The following is an 18,166-nucleotide window of genomic DNA, read 5'->3' as shown; positions in this document are numbered from 1 at the left end:
GAGCTTCATCCAGCAAACTCCGGTGGAGTAAAAGGCTGGATTAAGAATAGGCGAGTCCAAATGCAGGAAAGATGTTTGGTGTGTAGAGGTCTTTGAGGCCCCTGAAGGACAGGGATGAGTTTAACTTTGGTGCTTTTTAACATCTTTTTCCATCATTTTTAATCCTCAGAGCTTCAGAAGCTCAGGAAGCAACTTTCAGAGTTCTGTTAAAAACTGCAACCAGATCCATCCAACACCCACTCCAAAGGTCACAATCTAAACACAAACTCTGGGTTCTTTTCTATAACAAACTTCAAGCTTCAAATTAAATCAGACCCTCACAGGAAGTACAAAGTCGCACGCAACCTTAAGCACGCCTTATACCCTGTGACTATTTACAACGTAGAAAATGCATCAGATGAAATTTGCTTTCGACACAGTTTTTCTTTCCCAAACATTTTTACTTCCTTCTAAATAAAAGCTGACTTTTTATAACATAAATAATAAAGTTCCTGCAAGCAAAACTGCAGGTTTATGCAAATATGCTGGTATTTGATTATTCCATGGATCAGTGTCGTTCCCTGTTATGCTGTGAGCCGGCACCAAATGTGCTCTTATTATCTTATTATTACTGTTGTTTCTGATGTACTGCATTATTAGAAGGCTCTAGAAAATGAAAGTCAGATGGACGCTTATTTCTCCATAAGATAAGATAAGATAAGATAAGATAGAACTTTATTAATCCCTCGGGTGGGTTCCTCTGGGAAATTCGACTTCCAAAAAAAGCACAGCAACGACCGAAGTTACAGTTACAGAACTGTTATATATATATATATACACACACACACACACACACACACACACACACACACACACACACACACACACACACATATATAAATACAGAGACAAATATAAATAAAATATACAAAGGGGATAAATAGAATAAATAGGAATAAAAAATAAAAATACAAGTGAATTGCACATTTCAAGTATTGAGTCTATTGCACTGTTGACTATTTACAAAAAGTATTGCACAAGGTATTGCACAGTGAGGTGCAGAGGCACTACAGCTTAGTTAGCTCCATGTAGAGAATGGAGGTTATAAAATGTTTTCTGAGGAAGGAAACATGCTCAGCACATTTGTGAGGCAGGAACTGTTGTGAAAGACTGAATGTAAATGCTAAAGAGGCAGCACACTTTCTTATAGGAATAAAGGAGCAGGCCTCCCTCAGTGAGCACTGGAGAGCCTGTGACTGACGGAGGAGTACACCTCTCTTGCTGAAGTGTCGCATTGATCAGTCTGACCTTTTCGCTCTTTTCCTCGTCTCTCACGCCGACCGCCCCGATTGTCAGTGAATCACATTTGCTTGTGCGTGAAGCTTCCTGGGTTGTTTTGCATCTGTACGAGTCTCAGATGCAAATCCACGTTTCCTTGTTAGCGTTTCTATTTTTTCCCTCAAACACAGCTGGACAGATGAACTGAAACGACCCCAGATATCAATCTAAAGCCTCCTCATGCGAGTATGTTTTTGTTTTTGGTGTACATGTGACTGTCGCTACAACAGCAGCACAGCCTCGAACGGCTCACGTAAACAGACATCAGTGTTACTGGAATCATTCTCTTCTGGTTCCACAGTGAATATGGAATAAAAGACACGATAACGTAAAGTTGCGACTCTTTGAACTGTAACCATTCAGCAACTGAGACCAAAATCAAATCGTTACAAACGGACAGAATATTGTATCGCTGTCAGGCCCAAACACTGGCCCAGTTCAACTGAATCCTTAACCCAGTGCATCACACACTGACTTCAATAGATGCCGAGCTACAGCAGGGTGTCATCTGCATATATAATAATAAAGCTTGTTAGATTTCAGCCTCTTGTGTCGACATTTGTCAGTGAGCGTTGTTACTGCTGTGAAGCGTTTTAATCCAAACTACTGGCTTACTCTAAACCTGAGTTTTATCTGACAGAGGCGTCGTGTCAGGGTTGTCGATTTAATCGCCAAGTTACACCAACAGACTGAAGTTTCATTCATAAAACCAGCTGCAGGAGTAAAAAGATGCTGTTTGCTTTGTGGGTGATGTAGTCCGTGTCATCTTTTTGTCTCCCTGCCCGGCTCAGTAGATGAACATAACTCGGGTGGCGCGCCCCTTCGATTGTTACTCTGCTGAGTCATTTCCTTTTGATGACCCACTGACTGATGGTTACTGATGCCTTCAGGTTCTCCTCTGTTTCATCCTACTTTGAGATTTTCTGCTCTAGTTGTCTCTGCTCTGCCCTTTGTCCCGCTCTCCTCTCCTCTAATGATCTCTTCTCTCTCTGATGTTCCACTTAAGTCCCGCTGCAGAGAGAACAGAGACGCTAAGTGTGCGGCAAAGGGAATAAATCTGTGGATGACAAAGGACACGAAAGAGAGAAAGACGAGAAAAAGACCGTTCCAAGTCTTCATATCTACAAACCCACTGTTTTCTTTACAAAAGGGACATAAATTACTTCATTACAGTTCATAAAGTTACTTAGGCAGTATCAGACGCTTGCATCTCAAAGTTCTGGGAATTCTCCGAATAATCATTATCTCATTATGGCTGATTACGGACGTTTTGAGACATGATAGGAGTTGTGATATACATGAATGGAGATCCAGGGCTGTAGAGAACATGCTGTACATTAACACGCAGAAAACAAAGAGGCCTCTGTCGGGTGTCCTGTTGGCTTCGAAGGCCCTGCAGTGAAAGTGAGTTTCCATCCAGACCAAAGCACGACAGAGTGCCTCCATCACTTTATGCAGCGTCACACTGATATTAAGTGCACCAGTTTGTTCTAGAACGAGCTGAACAACTATCAATAACCAACAGGAGGAAAGGTCAGCAGAAAAAGCCAGAGTTACTGTTTCCTTCCTTTCAAACCAGCTTGGTAGGAAAATCCAAGCAGATTAGCAGCGTCTGAAATACTCAAACCAGCTCGTCTTCAAAGTCAGGGAAATCTTCCTCATTGTGGGGCTCAGACTGAACTTCAGCAGGTCATCTTGAGCTCCCACCGTGTGATTGGATGTCTGTGTTAATGACCAGTTGAACAAGTGGATAGTGAGTGTATATATTGTAGGATGTATTTGGTAAAAGGAAGCAGTAAACCTCAGAGCAGCAGCAGCACAATAAAAAATATTATTTTCATTAAATCCTACTTAACCCCTGATTATCAATGTCTATGAATCTTAGATATTAGCACTTACATAGAAAAGTGCTGGTTGTGCAAGTTGTGCAAAGTGCTTTGACGAGTAGAAAAGTGCTTTAAAAGAACCAGAGCAGTTACCATACTTTATTTTATCGCCCTGGAAGTTGCTGCATGATTACAGCATCACCACCCTGACGAAGCAGCCGGTTCCCTCTTCCTCTCTCTGGGTTGCTCGGTTCTATTTAAACCATAAACATATTCCTATGATTCAGCAGCTGAACACTGAAACCAGTGTGGACCTACTTTACTGTAATATCATGTTACTCTAATGGCCTCTTATGAGGACTGAGGAGGAGGGGAAGGGGGAGGCGGAGGAGAAAGCATCAATCGAGACTACAGATGCTTTCATTTGTGCAGAGGAGGCCGTGCGGTGAAACTCCCTGCACGTGTTTCTCAGGTTCAGCGAACAGCAGAGTCACCGGGGCACAAACAGACAGAAAAACACACTTTGTGTTTTGCTGCATTTCAGACCAGCCTGCGAATGCACTGCACACAACAAGAAAGCACATGTCCGAGTGCAGTGCAGGGCCAATCTTCAGTTTTTTGTTTTTCATTGGTGCTGGTGAAATGTGTTGTAACAAAGGGAGAACATCTGTAAGATCTCTGTTGTGCAACATAGAAATGTCTCACGTTGCTTGCGGCATAATTACATAAAAATAAATGATGTTCGTATCAGGGGATGAGAGGAAAAAGAGTCTCCTGAATATCTTCCTCCCACTCGTCTTCGTTCTTCTGGTTACAAAAAAGTCTCGAGGATGAATCGTGACTTCCTTCTTCGTCTGTCGGCTCACGTTCTCATCCTCTGTTTTTACTTTCCTCCTTCTGGCCTATCAGCCCTGCAGCACCTCTGCTCCCCTCTGTGGGACATCAGCATTTCAAACCGTACTGTATGTGGTTTTAGTGCTGAGCTTCTAACTTCCTGTGTGTGTTTGACTGAACTCATTCAAATCCAAACTTATTTGCATCGGCCCTTCCAGGGAAACAAAAGAAGCAGCAGCAGCACCTCGAGTGTGAAACGGCTCATCTTTATTTCCTTATATTTTCACATCAGCAGGAAGTCTTTAATTATGTTAAGTACGTGTCTAAAAGAAGCCAGATGCAGTGATGATTAGGAAAATCAGCAGATGAGCTGGAAACAGAGTGGTCACGTTATTCAATAAGCTGCTGCCTCTCCTGCCACAGCCTAACCAAAGGGAACGCCACCGCTTCAGATATATTCATATTAGCCTCTATTTCATTTGAAATATCGGCAACTGCTCTATTAATAATATCAATAATGTGCTGGTGCTGCTCTGAGCCTGACGGCCGTTACAGCTGCTCCTGTTGGTGTTTTTCCAGTTTACTCTGGAGGCAGAGTGTCGTCACCCGACGATGGCCCGTAGTCCCCGAGCAGAGGCTACTCGCAGCTAAAAGGAAGTCTGTTCCTGCCATCGTCACGTGGAATGTGAGGTGTTTGGACAATGATATGGAAGAGCTGCATGAGTTGATTACCCACCGAGGTTACCACACTGGAAGTGCCAGGAGGGCTGTTCTGAGCCTGTCCTGTAACAACAGCACGGATGCTAAAGACAAGTTGTTACCTTTCAACTGTTTTTCTAATTTTAAGTAAGATTCGGCCAAATAATTATTTAAGGTTGATTTTAAAGGTTTCATCAATGATTTAACACAAACACGTTCGACTAAACTACAAAGAGTTAAACAAAGCACAGTAACTACAAATGGAGTTATGAAAGAAGAAGAACATGAATTGTGGGGTTAGCTGTATTAAAATGAAGGTGGTGTAAAAACAGAGCTGACCTCAGAGCTGCTTCAACACATTTTAAATAATTACTGTAAAAGCAGAACAGTCAAAGTTTATCATCTGCCTCTGATCGTCTCAGCTTCACCTCTTCAGGCCTGACATACGTTTGGGTGCCGCTCTGGATTTGCTCCGTTTAGTTCTCCACACTCTGGACTTCAGCTACTTCAGCTCTGCACCGGTCCTCCACCCACTCAGTCTCGCACTCCCTGCTCTAGTGGTTTTATATGAATGTGTAGGGGTCAAAACGACGCCCTCTGCAGCTCTAGCTAAACTTTCTCTTCCTTTTGACGATGAGAGTTAAACAGGGTTTAAAACGACCGCCTTGGCATTTCCGGTGTTAAACACAGTGTGAACGTATCTGTGTGGACGGGAATGTTAATCTGGTAAAAGGAAAAGATGAAGAGTCCACGCTGTGATTAGTAAATGGGGTAAGCCCGAACACGTTATTGAGACAGGGATGTTTCTGGACTGGAACCTGTGGTATACGCTTGGGGAAACCTGAGTGATGAAACGTGTCACATTGTCGTTGCTGTTGCTGAATCATGCAGAGTTTTGTTTACCAAATGGCTCAACTATCGGACCGATTGTGCTTACGTGCATAAACAAAGGCCCATTTTGAGTCCGGAGACGTCTTGAATGACTATTTGAATATTCAAAAATCATGACCATCCCTACAAGCAAAATAAATATGTTTTCTGTCTCTTGCACGCTCTACTCAGGTGCCACCCTGGCTTTAACCAAATTGAGTATTGCCAGTAGTGAAAACACATCTGGATCAGACTGTTTCCTGATACATGTGAGCAAAGTACAGCTTTGGAAAATGTCCTGACATTTTAGCTCAGTTAGCTTCATGTGCTTTCATTGTCTTTTTGAACTGCTCCACGAACTTCCCAAAACAGTAACTGAACACGACCCTGGAAGCATGCCCCCGGGAGCTGGTGAATGGATGTATTAAGCAATAGAAACCTGTAAGACTTGAGCGTATGTGTAGTCCTTGACTTCTTTGGTGAACTTTGGTTTACCAGTAACAAACATGTGCTGTACTTTAGTCCAGCTTGCCCACCTGTCGCCGCTCTGTGCCTCGAGCCATATTAAGTTTTATAACAAGTCATCAGCCCAGCTCCACTGCTTCTTCCTCTTCTTTCTTCCTCACAATGTGTCCTATGTGTTTGACTTGCCCCGCCTGGGTACCATGGATGCAACCATGCCTCTGTACACAAATCACACTGATATTACATGCTGCTGCTGTTAGGCAGCAACTTAAAGCAATTGTTTTTATGCACATGACCTCGGTTATTTATTCTAATCAAACATCAGGGACGACTTTGAAATAAAAGCCCGTCTCTGATGCTGGACAGTGGCCTCCTGCAGCTAAGATAAATATGGCTTATGGTTACTATTTAAGGAAACAAAGTCATGAGAACCAAACCAAGTAAACCACAGTTCATGCTTTGGTCACATATCTTCTGACCGTCACATCTGGACATTTCCATCCAATTTTGTGAAGCAAAAATCATAAACAAGTTGACATAAACACAAAGCACGAGGCGCACATGTGCCAGAAACTGCAGTTCCTCTGACGTCGCATTTCAACGTCTTCATAGAGTCGCATGTTAAAATGTTCAACTTTAACAAGGAAACGAACGTGTTTACAGCCTGATACAAGTTTGGGTATTTCCCAGTCAATGACAGGTTACTGTGGGCGAAGTTTTATAAAAGCTTAAAGTTTGACAGGAACCATGTTTGAGCTCATCGTGTCTTTTGGGGCTTTTCAAACAAGTTACTGAACCAATAATATAAGTGAGTGAATTTGTAGACGATTATTAGCTGGCGCTAATTAGCAGATGTCTTTGTCTGTGTTGCACAGTTGCCCAAATATGGTCACTTCTGGGTGCAACAATCCAACATGACAGTGCAAACACCGAGGTTTCAGTGACGTTACAGTGCCTGCATCATTCTACTTCATGCTTTCTGAAGTAAACATGCACACAGGCTTCTTACCCCCAAAAATGTGAGACAGTCAGTGGACCTGCACTTTTTTGAGCTGACTCAAAGCTCTTTACACCACAAACCACCATCATTCATTCACACAGGACTTTATTCTTTAGAAAAAACTACTGTGTGCGAGTTTTATCTATCTGTAATCTACATGGTTGCAGATAGATGACCTAACATGCACGACTTCAGATTGAAGAGGAAACCTGAGCACCCGGAGAAAACCAGCCAGGCGTAGAGAAAAACATGCTCGCTGCTTTGACCTTTAATTTTATTTTGTAAAAAACTAAGTGCAACCAATGACAAAGCACAACAACGATTATCTCTGAGTCTGGTCTCAGGTAGAGATCAGATCTTTTCCTGAGTGAGTCTAAATTTTATTTCTCCAACCAGTCACCAGTTAAAATGAAAGTAATCAGTTGGTTGAAACAGTAGAAAAAAAACAGGCTGCTTCCTCTTTCTGCAGGCGCCACAGTTTCCTCTGTGGTAGTACTTGAGCAACACTAGCGTTTTGTCTTCATACCACCCACACACTTTCAGACCCATCGCAGGTTTGACTTTTCAATGAACAGCATGCTATTAAAGTTCGCGCAGATTGTCGCTGCTTGTTGCCTGAATGTAAAAGACATTTTTATAACATGGCAGCTGCAGCTCTGAGAACACAACTTCAAAAAGTAAAGGACGCATAAAAACAGAAGTTGTAGCAACGCTTGATCCACAGTCTCGGTGTTTTGGACAGGAAGCAGTGACAGCCTGGCGATTACAAAAGACGTCAACTGTCATCTCAAAAGTGAGTCTTGGTTTGGGGGACTGGAGGGCAACTGTTTTTCATTCTCAGTTTATTCTGCAACAGTTTCCAAAACCTTCCATATAACATGGTTACAAAGTTCACAACTCCAACAAAATATACAACAATCATGAGGTTCATGCACAACAACCTGACCACTACCATGTGCATGTGGATAAAGTGGGGGTCAGCGTGGGGCTAAAGTGGGGTTTGGGCAAGTAGATGAACCCTAAAATCCTAATTATTGACATCGGCATGAACGTGTGGCAGAGATGGGGGGGTCATCTCAAATCATCGAGAGCCTTCTGCTTATAAAAGTTGCAGGTCGATCGACGGGCTCCATGGAGCTCATATAACTTTTATTTGATAACTGGTCTAAATTTAAACTAGTCTAGTTCCTGTAGGAGGGAAATGTTTTCTACACAAATGGAAATGTATGAAAATGAAGAGCAACGACAGCAAACACTTCAGTGTTACGCTCGGCATGAAAGTTCTGCCAGACACATCTTATCTGTAGCTAGTTTTATTTAATTTAATAACTGTACAGTACTCTCTGTTTATAGTGACCATTGTCCTTAATGTAAATATGTAAGAAAATTGTGTACGTTTCTGTTCTGTGTCCTGTTTGTTTGTATATGTGTCTTTTTGGCTGCTGTTACAACCAAATTTCCCCGTTGTGGGACAATTAAAGGATTATTCTATTCTATTCTATTCTATTCTACATTAATCAGCATTAAGCAATTTCCCAACCGTCCGGTTAAAAACTGTGAGACAAAGTCACAGTTATTGCTACAAATGAGGTTAATGCAAGCACAATGTCATGGATCATATCCAAAGTGGTTGGAAGTGAGATGTTGGAGTGTGAAGGGTCACTGTTGACCTTGGAAAGAGTCGTTTCCCTCTCACAATAAACTTCTTCCTCAGCATATCCACTCCGATCAGTTCTCACAGCAGAGATATCTCGCATTTAAAAACTAAAACTTAGCCTTAATACTGTTAAAGTTTGTTATTCACATGCAACAACTCATTTATTCAATCATTTGTGATTTATGGAGGTTTATGTGTTGCAACTAATTGTTGATGAGCAACAGTTTTGTGATCACAGGACAGTGTGCCATCCATTTTCTGCCGTTTTGTACACAACCTGAGGTCTGCTGGTGATAATATCAGCCATGTGGATGAATGAGAGTCTATTTCTGTACAGAATTAGGAAGCTGCCACCACCGCTGCTGCTGTATACAGAGGAAATGAAAAATCAACACTGATCATATTCCCTCAGTGAAATGTCATGTTTAATACTGAGGATGAGTAGCTCATGTTTCACTGCAGCCGTGTGTCTGACAGTGTGTTCTCTACTTTATTTGCTTTCTTAAAGAGTTTTGAGCCTCGGGGCCACCATACCAGAGTGCAAAGACACGGAGAGAGACACTAGAAAGCATAACATCTTCTGAAACAATGAGGGGATTGAATTCAGGCTTTAGATGAGCCACAAAACTGAGAAACACACAGAGCCGTGCTGTGCAGCAATTCATAAATTAATATCTAAAACTGGACGTCTTTTAGGGGTTTTTCCCCAGTAAAGCGGAGTCATCTGCTTCTCACTAAAGACATTTTAAGATATAACTCCCACACAATTCTTTAACAAACAGCCCGGTGCAGACAGTTAGGTCTCTGTGGACAGTTTTCATAATGACTGCAGCAGGAGACTTTTTTATGACCCTGGAGCTATACTGGGAGGGCTTTAGGGTAGGGGCGTGGCCTCTGACACGGCCTGTAGCTGCTGATTAAATGTTGATGTTAACGACTGAAAAGTCCACACCCGATAAGTGACTTAACGATGGCTACGTCCATCTTTTAAATACAGTCAATGAGGGATTGTGTCACGCCAAGTGGGCGTTGGTGGAACTGCAGTTTGTGTCCAGCCCAGCTGGTTACTGCTCGTTTCCCCACAGATGAAACTTTATTTATAAATCAATAATTTGCATCCTTCGGAGGACGAGGACACGCCGGTAATCATGATAACAGTGAAAAATCAAAATCAAAGAATGACATGATGTTAAAAACATCGTAAATAATCCACCTGCACAGCTACAGATTCTTCCCTTTCAGTTCTTAATATATTATTGCACAATTACCCACTTAAATAATTTCTTGTGTTTTCCATGGTAATAGTTCCTTTATCTCCTCTATTTCTTAATTCGATGTTTTTTTGTGCAAGTCTAATCATGTCGAGTTTGAGGTACCAGCGGTGATGACTGAGGGGGTATTCAAAGGGTGCCATGGATACGATGTGTTTCAAAGGCGTCCACGTCAAATGAGATAAAGGTGCTGCTCTGAGAGAGAGAGCGGCGTTAGCTCACCTATGGTTTGTCGAAGCTCCTCGCACAAACTTATGTGTGGGAACTGCAGCATCTGCTTCCACTTCTTGCTCTTTCCTTTTCTGTTCCCGCCCCCTCCTGTGAATGACATACACATTTTTTATTGCATTTTGGGTTTGAAGGAGAAGAAACATTCAAAAGTAAATCAGCAGGATGTCGTCATACCGTTGATACTGAGAACCCGACTGAGGTTTTTAAGACTTAAATATGTGTCGAGTGCATATTATAAAACAGCACAGCGTCGAGCCCTGACGAGCCGCGCCCTGATGCTTCTGAACAAGTAAAGTAAGAAACGCAAATTCTGGTTTCCAGGTTGGATTTTGAGACCATTTCTGAGGCGGTGGAGAAAAAATCATTTCAGAGAGCCGATCGACCCGATCGATGCAGTGATCTGATTGGTCAGATCTGCTTATTCAGATCCAAAAAATCTAACTTGGTTTGAAAACATTAATGTTGCAAATTCGCCCAGTGAAATCACATCATCAGTGTGAAAAGCTGCACTGAAAAAGCAGACATGCAGATATTTTCTGAGCGCTGGATGTTTTTCCTGTGCTTAAACAACAAGTAAATTCATTGCAGGGACAGTCTGCGTTAGCCTGACTGCTCACCACAGATCACATATAAACGATGGTCTGTTTGTGTGTTAGAAACCAGGAAACTCGTTGGTTCGATGAAGTCGGGTTTTTTTCAATCTTAGGACTGAGAGCGTCCAGCAGTCATTTGGGAAAAATGTTATTCTCCAACTGGTTGTCAAGTAGTTTCTGGAGGTTGCCAGCTTAAAAGCTTCCCTGCGACTGCTTTAGTCACTCATAGTTTGCACGAAACACACCAACCTATCTGCCAACATATAACCTGGAAACAGAGAGCGTTTCCCTTCCAAGTAAAAGTTACGCCTTACTGTTGCAACCAACACGTTTCAAAAGGTACAGCTTTTACTTTGAAGGGACACTATATTTGTAGAGTAGTTTGAGTGTTTGCAAGTCGACGTCTTCCATACTGGTGGACGAAGCAAACGCCAGGAAACTCCATTTTGGATTTTTATTCTAAGGGAACACACGCCAATACGCCAATCACAAGGTAACATTATTTTACTCCGATGGTGGTTCACACTAAGCAGACCAGACTATAATACAATAGAAGCTGCAGCAGGTGATGTCTGTGTGGTTTTAAAGCTTTGTTGTTGCTGTGATGAGATTCTTTTGATGGCCATGATGTAATTCCACATAAGTAGTCCTCCTGTTGGTGGTCATGGCTGAATATTCTTGGGTTCCCAAAATCACTGTTCTTCATGTTTCATCTGAAAACGCCACCATAACAACCACAGTTTACAAAGTAAACATCACGTGGTAAACACAACTTGCGACCATGAGCTCCACGAAGGTCGTAAACTGAGTACGAAGCAGGGTCGCTTTCTCATAGACGTCTATTCAATCAGATCTGTTTGAAACCAGAAGAGTCGCCCCCTGCTGGAAGTTGGTTCGATCGGTCCAAACGTGAGAACAGAAGAGAGAAAAGCAGCATGTTGTGGTTTTAGTAGGAAGCGCAGGCTCGATCTGTGGGGGTGATGTGACCAGAGGTGCTGATCTGAGCAGATGTGGCTTCCATGCGCTTTAAACAAACAGCAGGAAACCCAACACTCATACCCACAATCACTAATTTTGCAGATTCACCCTCTATCTCTAATTTTGAGGGTTTGAGGCTTACACATGTTCAGTAACACCTCTGCTGTTGTCGGTCGTAGGTGGCAGGCAAGGCCAAAGGGCTCGTTACAACAAATGATCCCCAGCGATGAGCCGGCTCCTCACCAATCCAGCTGTGCACACACGAGCTGCAATGCACAAAGGAAAATGAAACCGAGAGCCGGACAAAGGTCTGCCTGTTTTTCCCTCCTTCCTCCAGAGTCGTATTCAAACAAGACGAAACCAGTGAGTGAAATCTGATTAAATTTGGTCCTTTGAATTTACTCAGAAGTGATATCGCTCTCTAAAAGAGGATCTTTGTAAAGCTGTGACCTGCTGGTCTGCATCTGAGGATTGTTTGTTTTAGGGTTTCTGGGATGTTTTGAAGGACAGTCTGAATAATCACAGACACTGAGAAAAACAGAGGGAAGTAGTTTCTAAATCAATAATCAATTTAGCAAACAGGTCCTGGAAGTCTGTTTAAAGCTTTTGAACATGAAGCATTTTTCTCTGTGGACAAAAGCAGACTGTCTCTGCACCCAAGCCTGAACCACTCCTGAATCCTCTTTGTTTATCTCAGTTAAGAGCACATGCTGTGGTCAGAGGAGGGATCTTTTATTCCAGGCTCCGTGTTTGAAATGCGATGAGGTTAAAAGTCATGGCAACCCTGCAGCCGATGAACCGTTTTCATAGAAGCCGTCGAGCAGGGTGAAGACAAAGAGCTGCAGAACAAAGAGAAACCAGAGGAAGTTCCTGTCCTCTCTGTGTTTGGGCGGTTTCTCAGAGCCAGGCGGCACTCTCGTTTCTGATAGAGCTTCATTCAAGACGCAGCAATAAGCAGGACCAGCGCACTCTGTGAGCTCATGTCTGAGCCTCGAACGCCAACCATCCTCCCTTTGCAACTTTAGGAAAGAGATCGGATCCTGTCACCATGCTCCGTATATATCTGCTCCAGAGTTTCTTAACATTTAATCTGATGACAAACATCCATTTTTAGAGATATTGGATCATCGCGCTACAAAAACAAGAATAAAGTCTTTTAAGAATCTGCATTTAATATTGATGCTCATCAGTAAAAGTCGGGAATTCAGACGATCTCTAAAAGTGGAGCAAAGCAGTGATGGAGAAATGTTTTGGTAGCATCGACTGCAGTTTCTCTAACAGCCAGTTCACAAAAAGTGACTCGTTCCTCATTGACTCCCATGTTAAAAAAAATCCCACTTTACAGAAGAAATCAACCAGCTAAGAATAAACACATTGGGACAGTTTCTCCCTTTAACTCAGCTTCAGTGTGGTGGGTAAATTTGTTTATAACTGATCCATCTCGATCCTTCCGAGGCTTAAAGTTGGGCTGCAGTGATTAATATTGGATTGCAGCTCTAGTAGAAGTGGATTGGGCTTGTTCCCATCATGCATTTGGGAGCATTTTTAATGGAATATCTGATAAGTAATATATTCTCTTCTGCTTCCAAAAACCCAACAGGACAGCTGCAATAAATCTAATCAAACTGCAGGTTCATAAATGGACATCAGTGTCTGTGGTCTCATCATCGTGTTGCTATTTTCTGGCCCTTTGCTACAAAAAACTGGGACAGAAAGTCCGATTTAAAGAATAAAAAATAAAGGAGAGCGAGTCCCCCCATCTGCTGTCTGTAAACACCCTCTTACGTGAAATATCGTGAACCTGCACCATCCAGGCTTTCACTGATAACACGGCGTTGTTGTAAATACAGCAGCAGCCTTGAGGCGTCCAGCCTTCAGCATCCCTGATCCTGAAGGAAGGCAGTCCACGCTTCAGGATTTGCTATTCAAATACTTCCAGGCAGCTGCTTTGAAAATCAATTACTGTCATAGAGACACTGCAAACAAGATGTTGTGTTTGTGCCTGAAAAATGGGCGATGATATCAGAATTACAGATAAGCTGACTGATGCCCCGCGCCCGCTGTGTGCATTAGTGAAAATGTAAATCAAGACAAACAGCATGAGTACACGGATGGGAAGCCAATGAAAGACAGACTGAGCGATACACCGATGTAATTAAGATGAAAGCAGCCCAATTCATCCCGCACTCTCAAAGTCATTAGGCAGTTCAAAGGTTACACTTGAAGGCCAAACATGACCCTGGAGGCCATTATGAGGCTGGCTTATGAGCTAAGCAAGGTGAGTTCAGGTTTAACCATGGTCTGAAGCAAGTCCAGGAAGGAAACCACTGCCTGCTGACCAATCAGCTGACCAATCAGCAGGCAGTGGAACACCTTAAACTCTGTATTTCCATTCATGAAGACGTCTGCTGATTTCAGGCCTTCACAATGACTTTGACTTGGTTCGGTGTTGGGTGGTGTTTTTCTGAACCATGGAAATAATTCTGTGATCATCCACTTTAGGTGTTGGTACGCTGGTCAGTGCATCCATGCTTTCAAAGAATGAACAAGATTGTTGATTTGACTGGTCTCTGAATCATTTCTAGATCTTTTATCAGTTTCCTGTCCGATTACTTTTAAGTCTCTGGAAATGGGACACCTTCTTTAAAAAAGACTGTAAGTTCTGATGTTGCAAAAACACTCTGCAACAAAGCTGAAGGTCTGCACGTCTTTGCATCTTGATTATCTGACCTAAAATCCACTGTGGTGGTGTATGCATTGTGTATAATTTGTGAAGCAAGGCACCACAACCAGGAAGCTCCTCTTTGCAATAAAATGTTAACATCGAAGGCCCCGGTAGGACCATCTCAGGACACTATAGGTAGAGAATACAGACGCAGACTGACTGTGTCTTCTGCAGAGGCCACACACATTCTGATTTAATACAGATTTATCAAATCAGTTTATCAGCTAGGTCCAGAAATGCTTCTTTCAATGATGTTTTTCTGTATGTCAGGGCACCGGATTAAAATGCTGAACAGGTCATTACAACTTTGGTGGTTCAACCAACATGTAAACCGAGGCAAGTGCTTACATCGAGTGGACAGAAAACCGGCCTCAAACATGCCGATTCGCAGCTTTTTCAGCAAAGCAAACTAAAAGTTGTTTTTTATTTGTCTCTGCGACTTCGTTCCGCTTACATGTTTATTTTTAAAAGGCGTTATTTTAAGGTGTTTGTGCTTCGCTTTAAAGCTCACGATTTCCCAGATTTTAATTGCTGTAAACAGCAGTGAGAGAGGAAGTGACATCAGGGACCGAAATCACATAGCATAAGGTGAGAACTGGAACGCAAAAAAAGAGAGGAGGCGGTGACAATCAAGTCAGGTTCAGATGCGGCTTTTCATGGTACTTCCTGTGAGAAGGCCTGTTTCCTTTGTGCTGTGCATTCAGACTGTGGTTTCCTACATTAAAGGAGGATATTTGTGTCTATATACCAACTAACATTACTATACGTGTAATATGGCAGTATTAGAGTGTGCAGGGTTTTTACTGATGTGTTCGAGTCCCGGGCCAACACTCGTATATTTTAAGGCCGCCTCCTCTTACCCAAGATGACAGATTGTCAATGACATGCAGTCGGTCAATACGACCTGGCTACTTACAGCCTGAAGCAGAGGGAATCTCATAAAAGACAGAGCCTGGGAGTAAAGGCGGGGCTTGAAGGTTTTTAAAGCAAACTTTATTGGTGTTTTTGTCAGCTTTGATTAGTGAACCGCTTCAAGTGCTGACACCTGCTCCTGGATTAGAGACGTCATCATCAGTCTATGCTCTCTCAGTCTTCCTGAGAAATACATTAGCTGTGCCCGGCTGTACTATAGATAAACCATGAACCATAACATGTTCCGCTTTCTCAGAAACATTCCTGCCTTTTCACTATTGATAATGTCTTTACAATTAGATAATGGAAAAGTCTTCTCACTGCAGAAGAACCATTAAATGACAGAAGACTTCTTTTCTTCTTTAACTCTAGATGAACCCGACAATTTGTTTCATGTATTTGTGTTGTTTGTTTGTTTGTTTTACAGATTTGTTGCACTGATGAATTTCTCTGATTTACACCAGCAGCATTTCTTTGTAACGTCCTGCTGAAACTGCACTTGGGCTCTAACTCTTGGCTGTTTATTATCACTTTTACACACAGATGGTTCATTAAATGTTAACATTTTCAAGAAGGTTTTTAGGTAATCGTCTTCCATCAGACTGGACTGACTTTAGCCCCTCTGTTCTTGGAGGACTTTGTTTGACTTGTTTCCTCAGAGTCTTTCATCCTTCTGTAGCAGGACGCTAATTCTTTATTTCAAACGTAAAACTTTACAACAGATTGTTAGTTGCAGCTGTGGCACAAACCATATCTTTCTCATCCATCTATAGTTAGCTGGTTTATAATTATTGATTAACAACATTATTGCCAGAGATCTTATAAGAGAGACTCGGGTGACAGAAACAATCCTGCACTCAAATCAACGGGAGTTTATTTGGTAGGAGGCAGAAGTTGACCATAAAGGTTTTTTTAAACCATATTTAGGGTTAAATTTAAACAACCTTTGGTGATTATAAACAATAACCACACAAACAAAGTCAAAAGATATTTCAGAAATGGTGAGAGTTGCTTTCATGAGGACTCTGTCCTGGCCGCAGCCTTCGTTAGTGCACCGTCAGCATTTCTGGAGCTTAACGGGCTTGTTGGTGCTGCTGGATTTTGCTTGTTTAGCAAGTCAACGAGTTAATAATAGTGGTTTGGAAATAAAATAAATGAAAAACTATTTTTAATGCTTTGAACAGAAAGCAAATTATCCACAACAGGACACTGTTACCAAGTACCAGCCATATCTACTGCCTCGAGTAATACCTCATGTATGCGACTGAGATCTGAGTAAGTTTACACTGACATGATATTGGGACTGATGATGCTGTCTTAGTGGACTTAGACGAAGAGTAGACAGAATGAACTTAAAGTCGGTTGGACGTTTACATCAGTTTATTGCCTCACCAGACTTTTTGATTGCGTGCAGCAGTTCAGTTTGGTCGTGCTGTTGCATACGCATGATGCCGTCTTTGTGCCCGTTTTATGTGCTTAATTGCATCATTCTCTGTGCAACATCCAGGATAACCTCCCAGATTTTGAAACCTAAACGGTGGCAGGTGTGACCACGTGCTAACAGGGTTTACTGCGGGGCTTTAGATGCCAAAGAAGCACCTAAGCTAAGTGTTAGCTTAATATTCGTTAGAGCATCTAAAACATGGACAGAAATCACACAGGAAGTTAAAGAACGTATTAAGCTAACATGGAAACACATCTAATCTAATACAGCTAACTAGATGGCTAACCGTGTAGTAACAGTGTAGCAGCTAATTACACCAATATCATAGTGAAAACTGAAAGTGGACTGGGGCGTGTATATTGTGTTTTACTGCACGTCTAAAATATGAAAAAATAATTCTATGTTTGGTTTTGACGTCGTGTAAAATCGCTCCTCAGCGCTGGCCTAAATCACCGATCGGCCCTGCAGCACAAAAGCAGACATCTGCAGGGCATGAGTGTCTCTGCACACAGGAAGTGACACAAAAGGTCACGACTGGAACTTTTGCACGGCAGAGAGCGTGTCATGTCGGCCTCTCTCCTCCGTTCGTGCTCCAGCGTTCACGTCGCGCTGCATGATTTTAGGTCACTGACACATTCAGTGTTTCTTAGCGTGCCATCATGAAGAAACCTGCAGCTCAGAGGCCTGAACCCCCTGACTCTTTGTTTGGAGTAATACTGAAGAGCCGTCACGCTGCACATGCCTTTCGGGGAACTTTTGAGACTCTTCACGAACCAATTCGATTTCCAAGGCACACTGAAATTAACTGGCACTAATTGCTTAACAGAAGTGAGGAAATGGGCTAAAATCACATCCTTGGGCAAAGCTGAAGACGGTATACAGTACAGCACTCTGAATAATCCAACTGCAGAGTAAAACAGGTCAACTACAGATGAAACTCCCAAAAATGCTTCCTTCTGAAATTTCCATAACACACCTGAAGGACACAAAGATGTTGAAAATCAAGGTGCTGCCCCTCTAAAAGGTTTACGGATGCAAAAACAGAGCTGCTGATGAGCTGAGTTTATCATCGTCTGGCTGAATACCTCCTCTGCACCGAAGTTATATGCTCTTTGAAAACCTGCATTTAGATTACAGGATTACCTTTAGGACTCATGTGCAGTTACAAAGAAAGTACACAAACACGAATTAATCAGGTTCTTTGTAGGTTGTAAAATTAGGTCAACACAACCTGTAATAAAATACAAAATCTAACATATGTATCATCACACTTTGTAACAAAACCAAAGCAAAATGTAGAAACAGTGTGGGCAAAACGAAGTGCACCCCATGCATCCGTAGAGA

At 42.3% G+C, this 18,166-nt stretch overlaps 1 protein-coding gene across 1 annotated transcript in view; it reads right to left on the bottom strand.

Annotated features, from left to right (window-relative positions):
* Positions 1 to 18,166, bottom strand: part of grk6 (G protein-coupled receptor kinase 6) — a 49,565-nt gene that overhangs the window by 28,179 nt on the left and 3,220 nt on the right. The window contains exon 2 of the mRNA XM_085471067.1: positions 10,162 to 10,257. Within this exon, the coding sequence (XP_085327193.1) occupies positions 10,162 to 10,257 (96 nt within the window). The remainder of the gene's footprint in view (positions 1 to 10,161; positions 10,258 to 18,166) is intronic.

Source organism: Copadichromis virginalis, linkage group LG10 (genome assembly GCF_057382275.1).
Source record: "Copadichromis virginalis isolate Kocher_CV1m ecotype Utaka linkage group LG10, C_Virginalis_male_GT1.1, whole genome shotgun sequence".
Taxonomy (NCBI): Eukaryota; Metazoa; Chordata; class Actinopteri; order Cichliformes; family Cichlidae; genus Copadichromis; species Copadichromis virginalis.
This window is presented reverse-complemented; position numbering and strand designations above follow the sequence as displayed.